The sequence below is a fragment of the Tachyglossus aculeatus genome, chromosome 7 (assembly GCF_015852505.1).
Source record: "Tachyglossus aculeatus isolate mTacAcu1 chromosome 7, mTacAcu1.pri, whole genome shotgun sequence".
NCBI lineage: Eukaryota > Metazoa > Chordata > Mammalia > Monotremata > Tachyglossidae > Tachyglossus > Tachyglossus aculeatus.
This window is the reverse complement of record NC_052072.1, coordinates 12,710,547-12,721,537: the sequence shown is the minus strand read 5'-3', so window position 1 is coordinate 12,721,537 and position 10,991 is coordinate 12,710,547. Positions and strand designations below refer to the sequence as shown.

At 56.4% G+C, this 10,991-nt stretch overlaps 1 protein-coding gene across 1 annotated transcript; it reads left to right on the top strand.

The window, feature by feature from the left end:
- Positions 1 to 4,378: 4,378 nt before the first annotated feature.
- Positions 4,379 to 10,653, top strand: SHISA4 (shisa family member 4). The gene is made up of 5 exons (XM_038749183.1): positions 4,379 to 4,618; positions 4,886 to 5,057; positions 8,198 to 8,331; positions 8,740 to 8,910; positions 9,269 to 10,653. Exons 1-5 carry the CDS (start codon positions 4,555 to 4,557, stop codon positions 9,313 to 9,315), a joined length of 588 nt encoding a protein of 195 aa, XP_038605111.1. The 5' UTR covers positions 4,379 to 4,554; the 3' UTR covers positions 9,316 to 10,653.
- Positions 10,654 to 10,991: the final 338 nt, after the last annotated feature.

Below are 10,991 nucleotides of genomic sequence, written 5' to 3'. Positions count from 1 at the left end.
GTTGCAGGAAAACCGTGGCCTAGAGCTCCCATAGCATTCCCCTCTGTACCAAGGAGCTCGAGCCCCATGGTTGGCAGTCAGTCAGCCAAATGTATTTATTGAACACTTACTATGTGCAGAGCACTGTACTAAGCACTTGGGAGAGTAAAATAAGAATAGCCTTTATGGCAACATTCCCCACTTTAGTGCACTAGAGGAAGGAGTTCCATAATGAACCCACATGTGAACAGACCCAGTGTTACATTCCCCCACCCCTATCTTCGGGTGCACCCCAAAGGGAGCCTTGGAATGAAACCACCAGCAGGTGAGGAGACCAAACAGCTTGGATGGTTCTGTTATTTATTGCCTAGAGGGTGGTCCGGTTGTGCTTTGTCCTCCTTGTGGGATCCCGGTTGCCTGGTCTCAACCGTTTTCAACTACTAGAAGCTCATGATCCCCGCTTCCTAACTCAGTGACTTCTCTTCTGCACGTGATCAGTATCTTTTCCACAACAGCTGGTCTCCTATTTCACATACCTGGCCTTTCATCTCACACCCAGCCTTCCCCATGACATCTTATCGACATTTCTGATTTCCATCTGACCCCTTCTTTACGTCCCGGCTTTCCGATTCACATCCTATGTAGCACATTTGGGGTCATGCAGAACTTGGTACCTTCAGTCCCTTCTTTATTTCCACCGAGGTCATGGTCCCTGTGGTGGCATCCTCAATGTTGCCTCCAGGTGCACGAGCTGCCACCGCCAACTGTGCCCACCGAAAAGGCTTGCCATGAAGCTGCAGAAGCTGCCATGAATTGCTGCCCAATGAAATACACTTTCTCCCCAGCCCCTCGACCCTGCACCCACCTCCTGTTGTCAAGAATAGAACGGCAGAAGGACACTGGAGGACTGCAGCCCCCCGCCCCCCTGGCAACCCAGCTCAGCTACAGTCAATTGGGAAGTGGAGAGAGCCCCCAGACCTGCAAGGGGAGAAGCAAGGTCAGAGGATCACTCCCTCACCTGTCCCCTCCCCAACTTATCTAAAACCCTTGGAAGCCTCGACAGCTGAGGCCCAAGAAAGGCCCGTTGCAGGTGGAACCTGCTAATAATAGCCCTATTAGCAATAGCTGAGAGCCCCAGCAATTACATGCTAATTGATAGGGATTAGCGATTGTTAATGGGAGGGAAAGCTGGGATGGAGACACTCTTGAGTCGTCATACATAGCAGTGATTCAATGCTGTCACTGATGGGGCCTGCAAAGTCCCTTAGCCCTCCCCAGACCTGAGGGATGAGAGGGAGGTGTTGTCTCCCCCATCTCCGCATTGCTGCTTCTCCTCCTCAGAGGCCAAAGGGCTTGGGACTCCTGGAGCTCAGCGGGGAGAGGAATTGGGTACTGGGTTTCTGTTCCTGCCTCACTGTGTGACCTTAGGCAAATCTCTTAACTTCTCTGGGTCGTTGTGTAGTAGACATGTTTTCTTTTTGTTTTTTTGTCTTTTTTTTACCGAGTGGCCTCTCCGGGCAAAGGAACTATAACTCTGCACCCAGGAAGCTTATGCTGTAATGGGAGACAAAAGTATTTACAAATCCTGGAAACAGAATTCAATAATTAGATATTCATGTGAACAAAAGCGATTGCTGAGTAGGGATTTAAGTGAATATGTGAATGCTTGGGGTGGCTGTTGGATTGAAGTCATTCTGACAGGGTTGGCAGAAAGGTTCAGAATCCTGAGGTAGACTTGGTTCCCCCAGTGACTGCCGAAGTACCGGAAGAGCTTCCAGGCCAAGGACGGAGTACTCCTGGGGCTAGCAAGTCCCCTGGACTGGTGCCCCGGCCAGAAGGTTTTCCGTGTGGGCCAGCAGGCCAGCCTCTCCCTTCCCTCTCCGAGAACCCCTGCTAGCCCAAGAACAGAAACAGTGCTTGGATCCATCATGGTCCTTCTTGGATCCTTCGTCCTTCCTTCTTGGTCCTTCTGTTGCTACTTTGCTTTATAATTCTTTGGACTTCTGGCGAGAACCAGGGAAGGATGAGAGTTGTGGACAGTCCTCCGTCTCTCTGCTGCTTCCCCTCCTCCCTCCTTACCACTCCTCTCCATCCCTCCCAGTCCCAGTTCCCTTTGTTTTCTCTCTTAGTTGATTTAACTCACTCACTTTCTCCTCCTCCCCCTCTTCCCCCTTCGCTTGCCAGCAAATGTTTAACCCTTCTTCTTCCCCTTCCCCCCCAGGTCAGAGGGCACCTTTGACACGACTGTGATGCTATTCTCTTTCCTTTAAAGATGAGAAGTTGCCCAAAGGGAAGGGTGCCATTGGCTAAGCCCAACCTGGGCTCTAAGATCGGATGAATATTATTGGAGGTTGATGGCACTGCCCATTCTGGGTCCCGGTGCTGGTGGGCAGACAGGGACTCCCGCTGCCAGACTGCAGGATGGACCCTGTCTAAAATGGCTGGAATTACCCTACGAGTGCCCCCGGGGCAGAACTGGCTCAGAGAGCCAACTCAGCTGGCAGAAGCTTGAGAGACAATGTCGCTGCTGCCCCTGCCCCAGCGTAAGGTTAGGGTGGAAGGAAAGGGATGGAGAAGCAGTGTCGTTCAGTGGAAAGAACACAAGCTGGGGAGTCAGAGGACCTGAGCTCTAATTCTGGCTCTGCCACTCACCAGTTATGTGACCTTGGGCAAAGCAGCATAGCATAGTGGAAAGAGCACGGGCCCGGGAATCAGGAGGTCACGTGTTCTAATCCTGACTCCTCCATTTGTCTGCTGTGTGACCTCGGGCAAGTCACTTCACTTCTCTGGGCCTCATCTGTAAAATGGGGATTGAGACTGTGTCCAGCCTGATTTGCTTGTATCCACCCTGGCACTTAGTACAGTGCCTGGTATATAGTAAGCATGTAACAAATACTATAATTATTATTATTCATTATTATTCTCTGTGCCTTTCTCGTATGTAAAATGGGAATAATACCTGCTTTCCATCCCCCTTAGATGGTAAGCCCTAAATAATAATGATGATGGTACTTGTTAAGCACTTACTATGTGCCAAATACTGTTCTAAGTGTTGGCGTAATAATAATGATAATGATGGCATTTATTAAGAATTTACTATGTGCAAAGCACTGTTCTAAGCACCGGGATAGACACAAGGTAATCAGGTTATCCCATATGCGGCTCACAGTCTTAACAGATGAGGTAACTGAGGCACAGAGAAGCTAAGTGACTTGCCCAAAGTCACCCAGCTGTTAAGTGACGGAACCCACAACCTCTGACTCCCAAACCCGTGCTCTTTCCACTAATCCATGCTGCTTCTCTGTGAGACTATAAGCTCGTTGTGGGTAAGGAATATGCCTTCCAACTCTCCCCAGAGCTTAGTATATTGCTCTGCACACAGTAAGCACTCTCAATAAATACAATTGATTGTTGATTGAGGCAAGGAGTGTGTCCGACCTGCTTACTTTATACCCCCCCCCCACACAAGGAGTGTGTCCAACCTGCTTACCTTATACCCACCCCAGCACTTAGTACAGTGCTTGGCACATGGTAGCGATTAACTAATACCACCATTGTTATTATTAGAGGAGGAAAGGAGCAGTGACAGCTCCAGGCCCACCTGAAATGGGCATTTTTCTGCTTTGACTTGGAGAATCAGTGCCAGGGTTCAGAATGGGGAGGGAGCAGGGGTGAGAGGAGGAGTGGCAAGGGGCAGGATGGAAGTCAGGGGATACAGATTGTGTTGCCAATTTGTACTTCCCAAGCGCTTAGTACAGTGCTCTGCACATAGTAAGCGCTCAATAAATACGATTGATGATGATGATGATGATGATGCAGAGACACAAAGGTACCAAGCAGCGCCAGGCCTGGGGAGTGGAGAGCATGAGCGTCCCGGGAAGGCCGGCAGGAGGGAATGTCAGGGTCCCCTGTGGAAGCAGCGTGGCAAAGTGGAAAGGGCACGGGCTTGGGAGGCAGAGGTCGTGGGTTCTAATCCCGCCTCTGCCACTTGTCAGCCTTGCGATTTTGGGCAAGTCACTTCACTTCTCTAGGCCTCACTTACCTCATCTGTAAAATGGGGATTAAGACTGTGAGCCTCGCGTATCCCTGATAACCCGGTATCTACCCCAGCGCTCTGCCCAGTGCTTGGCACATAGTAAGTGCTGAACAAATACCGTTGTCGTTATTATTATTAAAGTTTCGGGGCCCATCCCGGCGCTGGGCGGGGGAGGTAACCTCAGGATGGAGAGGGTGACGTGGTAGAGTGGAGCTGAGAGCAGGCACGGCCCGAGCCAGGCACTGTCAGATGAAGGGGGCGGGGAGCGGGGAGCGGGGAGCGGGGAGGGGCCTGTCGGAGCCGCCCATGGGCAGCGGCGAGGGGAAGGAACGGTGCCAGCCGGCCGGTGCCAGCAGGGGCAGGGGTTTAGGCGACGCGGGAGAGAGACCCTCCCGCCAAGAGGCGGGGGCTGGACCCGTCGCCGCCTGGGCTCCGCTGCCGGGCCTGCCGGGCCTCCTGCTTCCTTCCTCCCTCTCCTCCTCCTCCTCCCCCTCTTCTCCTCCTCCTCCTCCTTGTCCTCCCCCTCCCCTTCCCGCGCTATGCCAGGCCCGCGGCCTCCCCGGTTATCCGGGCCCCTGCTCCTCGCCCTGACAGCCGCCCTGGGTGAGCCACGCGGAGGGCCGGGGGACCAGGAGCAAGGACTGGGGCCGGGCAGGAGGGGCTACTGGAGGGAGGGGGGGGGTCGGGGTCCCTGCCACCAGTCCAGGCTAGCGCCCTCCACCAGCTTCGTTCATGCGACCGTCTTTATTGGGCGCTCGCTGGGGGCAGGACACTGTACTGAGCGAGGTGACTCCGCCGCCCTGAGAGCTGGCGGGGGTGGCGGGTGGGCCGGCCTGGCCGTGCCCCGCTAAATGGCCGTGGTGCCCGCAGCCGTGGCCAGCGAGGACTGCCTGTGGTATCTGGACCAGAACGGCTCGTGGCATCCTGGCTTCGACTGCGAGTTCTACTCGTTCTGCTGCGGCAACTGCTACCAGCGCTTCTGCTGCCACAACGTGGCCAAGCTCATCACCGAGAGGCAGCAGAAACACTGCCTGGCCTTCAGGTCAGCGACCCCTCTCCCCCCTCCGTCCTTCCCACCCACCCCCTCCCTCTGTCCTCCCCCCCCCAACCTAAAGCCTTCTTCCTCCCCGCCGCCTCCAGCCCTGTTGACCCTCAGCGTGCCCTGCTGGCTTGGTCTGGGCAATTGGCAGTTTGCAGTTTGGAGCGGAAGCGCAGGGGGCAATGGAGACAACAGCCCCCTTCTCTCTAGAAGCCTCATCCCATGGCGGGCAGTGGCCTAGCTCCAGACCCACCCCGACCTCGTGTTTTCCTTGTTCAAGAAGTAATAATAATCCTCCTCCTCCTCCCCCCTCTCCTCCCTCTTCTCATCCTCCTTTTCCTCTTCTCTCTCCCTTCTCCTCCCTCACCCTCCTCCTTCTTTTCCTCAGCCCTCTTCTCCTTTTCCTCTTCCCTCACCCTCCTCCTCCCTCTTGACCTCCTCTTCCTCTCTCCTGCCCTCCTTCTCTTTCTCCACTCTCCTCCTCTCTCCTCCTCTCTTTCCCTCCTCCTTTTCCTTCTCCTCTCTCCTCTTCTCTTTCCCTCATTCTCCTCTCTCCTCTTCTCTTTCCCTCCTCCTTCTCCTCTCTCCTATTCCTCTCCTCCTTTTCCTTCTCCTCTCTCCTCTTCTCTTTCCCTCATTCTCCTCTCTCCTCTTCTCTTTCCCTCCTCCTTCTCCTCTCTCCTATTCCTCTCCTTTTCCTTCTCCTCTCTCTTACTCTCTTTCCCTCCTCCTTTTCCTTCTCCTCACTCCTCCTGTCTTTCCCTTCTCCTCTTCCTCCTCCTCCCTTCCCCTATCCCCCCAGCAAGGTCCCTGTTTACAATGTTGCCCCTCCCAGGAAAGACCAGATGGTGGTAGTGAGGCAGGGAGAGGAGAGAGCCAGCGGAGCCCTGTATTACCTAGCCCACTCCTGCTCCTAAGGGGCCCAGCTTCCTTGGCTAACAACCCTGGGGACCTCAGCTTACTGTACACCCTCTGGAACCCCTGGATTTTCCGGAGTTCCTGGAACCAGCCACTGTCCTCCAGACTCTCGTCCCTCTCACAGCCTCCAGACCTTTGGCCCTCTCCCCTTCTCCCCTTCCCTTGTCAGCTGTCTCAAATCGTTCTTCTGACGGCCCCTTGTCGCTCAGCCCTGCTTGGGGAATCATCAGGAGAGGACAGAAAGAGAGTTCTCTCTGCTCCTCCTGCGAGGGTGCGAGATGGGGAGGCTTCTCTGAATTCATTCAATCATTTATTGAGTGCTTACTGTGTGCAGAGCACTGTACTAACCATTTGTATCTCTGAATGTATCTAGCTTGGTGTTTGGGCAGGCTCTGGCTGCCCTGACTGCTTGGGGTATCCCAGGCCTAGCCCCAAACTGAGATCAGAGGAATGAAAGTACACACACACACTCTCTCTCTTTCTTTCTCTAATAATAATGATGGCATTTATTGAGTGCTTACAATGTGCAAAGCACTGTTCTAAGTGCTGGGGAGGTTACATGGTGATCAGGTTGTCCCATGAGGGGCTCACAGTCTTAATCCCCATTTTCCAGATGAGGTAACTGAGGCACAGAGAAGTTAAGTGACTTGCCCAAAGTCACACAGCTGACAATTGGCGGAGCTGGGATTTGAACCCATGACCTCTGACTCCAAAGCCTGGGCTATTTCCACTGAGCCACACTGCCTCTACCTCTCCTCCTCGCCTTCCCTCTCCCCCTCGCCTTCCCTCTCCCCCTCGCCTTCCCTCTCCCCCTCGCCTTCCCTCTCCCCCTCGCCTTCCCTCTCCCCCTCGCCTTCCCTCTCCCCCTCGCCCTCCCTCTCCCCCTCTCCCCTTTCTCCCTCTCCCCCTCTCCCCTTTCTCCCTCTCCCCCTCTCCCCTTTCTCCCTCTCCCCCCTCCCCTTTTCTCCCTCTCTCCCCCTCTCCCCTTTTCTCCCCCTCCCCTTTTCTCCCTCTCCCCCTCTCCCCCTCGCCCTCCCTCTCCCCCTCTCCCCTTTTCTCCCTCTCCCCCTCTCCCCTTTTCTCCCTCTCCCCCTCTCCCCTTTTCTCCCTCTCCCCCTCTCCCCTTTTCTCCCTCTCCCCCTCTCCCCTTTTCTCCCTCTCCCCCTCGCCCTCCCTCTCCCCCTCTCCCCATTTCTCCCTCTCCCCCTCTCCCCTTTCTCCCTCTCCCCCCTCCCCTTTTCTCCCTCTCTCCCCCTCTCCCCTTTTCTCCCCCTCCCCTTTTCTCCCTCTCCCCCTCTCCCCTTTTCTCCCTCTCCCCCTCTCCCCTTTTCTCCCTCTCCCCCTCTCCCCTTTTCTCCCTCTCCCCCTCTCCCCTTTTCTCCCTCTCCCCCTCTCCCCTTTTCTCCCTCTCCCCCTCTCCCCTTTTCTCCCTCTCCCCCTCTCCCCTTTTCTCCCTCTCCCCCCTCTCCCCTTTTCTCCCTCTCCCCCTCTCCCCTTTTCTCCCCCTCCCCTTTTCTCCCTCTCCCCCTCTCCCCTTTTCTCCCTCTCCCCCTCTCCCCTTTTCTCCCTCTCCCCCTCTCCCCTTTTCCCCCTCTCCCCCTCTCTCCTCCTCTCCCCCTCTTCCCCTTTCTCCCTCTCTCCCTCTCTCTCTCTCCCCTCCCCTCACCCCCCAAAAGGAATTTGGGTGTCACTAGAGAGACAAGCTGCTTTATTTTAACTTCCAGTTGGGTAGTTTCCTGGGTTGTTGTGTGTTTTTTGGCTTGCTGGCCTGTATCAGTCTGGCTGAGTAAGGTTGACCCCTGTCTATCTGGGAGGGATTCCCCCACCGGCTCCCGCTATGGATCAGACAAGCTCTCTTGTTTAGGAGCTGTGACTCAGGCTCTTGGTCAGTGGTGGAAAGTGAATTCAGTGGTTGGGTGAGGGGGACTTCAAGTTGGGACTCCTCCCCCACCCCACTCATTCTCCTGCCCCATCCCTTGCTCCAGGGGGAAGGTGGGAGGCCGGATGCCCAGCTCCATGGCATGGCCTCCCAGGGCAGTAGTAGGAGAAAGATCTGTGTTGTCTAAAGTGGAGCCAGGGACACGGCCATCTGTCCTGGACTCCCTGGGATGTGTGGGGTCTCTTTGGCTCTCGGAGGTGGGGCTCATGTCCCAGCCCCCGGCCCGCTCCCCGCTCCGGCCCCGGCCAGAAAGCTGAGGAGTGACGGGCAGCCACTGTACCCCCAGCCCTAAGACCATTGCGGGCATCGCCTCAGCCGTGATCCTCTTCATTGCCATCATCTGCACAGTCATCTGCTGCTTCCTCTGCTCCTGCTGCTATCTGTATCGCCGGCGCCAGCAGATGCACAGCCCCTTCGAAGGTGCGAGGGCAGAATGCACTGGGTACCACGGGGGGAGGTGAGCTCGGCTCAGTGGGAGGGCTGTTGAGGGGTTCTGAGACTCGGATATGGGGGATCTTCTCCTTCACAGGACTGGGGGGCTGAGGAATCAGTGGCCCTGCAGGCCCCCCAACTGGCTGGATACGGTGAATACCATGGGGTAGGGGGGAGAATGGGGTGTGGGGTTCCAGCCCTGTAGGCTGTGTCCTATGGGGAACCAGAATGGAGGGGGAGAAGGAGGGATGAGGTCCAGCCAGGAAGCAATGGGCTAGAGATTATTCTCTTGCAGGGATGGAAGCTGTGGGGCTTCAGGACCCAGGATGAGTTGGGGGCTCACTGAATGGGCCCAGCCCCTCCTCACTCTCACTGCCCTCACCTCCACTACCACAGGCCAGGAGATCCCCATGACGGGTTTCCCCGTCCAGCCCATGTATCCGTACCAAGCGGAGGACCCCAAAGCCGGCCCCGCGCCCCCCCAGCCAGGATTCGTGTACCCAGCCGGTGGCCCCCCTGCCCAGTACCCACTGTATCCAACTGGGCCCCCAGGCTACAACCCAGCAGGTAATGAATGTATCCCCCCAGCCCTCTCCCAAACCCCAGCCCACTCTTGCTCCCAATGCAGGGAAGTTTTTTTTTTTTATGGTATGTGTTAAGTGCTTACTATGTGCCAGGCACTGTACTAAGCATTGGATCAGTTGGTATCTGTTCCCTCAATCCCTCCCTGGGACCTCCCCCACCCCCACTTCCCCAGCCACCCAAGGATCCTAAGAGATGATGGGGGTAGGAGGGTGGTCAGGATGCCAAAAGAGGTAGCACTTACTGTAAGCCAAGCTCTGTACTAAGTGCTGGGAAAGGGTACATGGGAGACAATTAGCCAGGGTCTCTGGTGTCCCAGCAGCTTTCACCCACTCTCTTCCAGCTCCTCCACCCTACCTGCCCCCACAGTCCTCTTACCCTGGAGCTTGAGGAGCTGTGACTTCTGATCCTGTCTTCCTGCCGCCAAACCGAACCGCCACCTGCTCCTCAGAGAAGGGGCTTGGGTTTTGGGGGAAGCCCATACTGGGAACTGGACTTGGGGTTCTGAGAAGCTGGACCGAACTGCTGGGTTTGGGGGAGGACGAAGGGCAGGGGGGATGGTCCCATGGTTATGGTTGGCTGAGACTGCCCAGTCTAGGGGCGGCTGCCTGGTCAAGGGGAGGCCGGGGAGGGTCTAGGCCAGGGCTGGTCTATGTGCCACTCACTCTTCCGTCAGCCACCTGGGGCCAAAGCCAGCCATTTCCCCGATTAAACTTGTAAATATGGGTCCCCTGCCTGGCCTGTGTTACTGCCCCAACCTGTCGGATGGCCTGGGAGGAGTGGGCAGAAGGAGGAGTGGGAGGCTGCCCACCCAGAATCACCCACCCCAAGGTCTCCTTGCTCCCCCACTTTTGGAGGGGGGAGGGATGCCAGCAGAGCTGATCCAGGGGACTTCCCATCTGCCCACATCGGGGAACTCCTGCACTGACCCTTAGACAAGGCAGTTCTAGGTCCTGAGGGGAGGGTCCTGGGTACAAAGGTCACAGTGGCACTGACTTGGAGGCCAGGCACTGGGCCCTAATGTGGTGGCATGATTAGGGTTAGGGGAGCAAGCTTGGATGCCCAGTGCCCAAGGACAGGACATGAGAGCCTGGGGCCTTGGACACCACAATAACAGTGTCCCCCAAAAGGGAGTGGGGCAATGCCACTGCTCCCCCTCCAGAAGGCGGGTCCCCAAACGTGGAATTTGGCTTGGCTTTTTGTGGAGGGTGGGACAGATGGGATTGGTGAGGGGAGGGGGCTATGTGAGGAGGGAGCAGGGGAGGCAGCTGGAATGAGGAGCCCAACAGCTCGGGATCTGGCCCGTTGTGGTCTTCCATCCTGGAGTTCTGGAGACCCACTGCTTGAGACTGCAGCCCTTCATGACCGGAGTTGGTGCCATGGATGCAGAGCCATGAAGCCGGAGCAGGAAACACGGAGTTGGAGTCACAGTGCTGGGGATGCAGAGCCGGAACCGCGGAGGTGGAACCACGGAGATGGAGCCAAGGACCCAGAGACACAGAGCCAGAGGCACAGAGCGAGAGCCACGGAGCAGGAACCGTGGAACAGGAGCCACAGGGCTGGGGGCACCCACTTCTCCATCCCCATGTAAGGACCCAGGCCTGGCCCTCTCCCTCCCTCCATCACCCCCTCTCTGCTCCTTGTGGACTCGCTGCCCTCCCGTGGAGTGTGGATAGCCTTAGTACACAGTACTAAGTACTGCACACAGTAAGCGCTCAATAAATATGATTGAATGAATTAATAACATCCTTCCTGCCCAGGCACCAGCTCCCAGCACTTTGGGCCCTTCATCTTGGAGACACATAACCCACTCAAAGCTGGCAGGAGAGGCTGGGCCCCAAGGCACCATCTATGCCCACACATCACTGCTCCCTATCTCTCCCTGCCCACTTGTCCTCTGGGCCTTTTCCTGCAGGGGCGATGCACGTGGCTTGGGAGAGGGGAGTTTGGGAATAGGGAGACGGAGCAGGGTGGGTGCAGGAAGCAGCCAGTTCTGGGGAGGAGCCAGGCTGCTCTTTCACAGTCACAGCATTGAAGAGCCTGTCGGATTGGAAGTGCAAGAAACC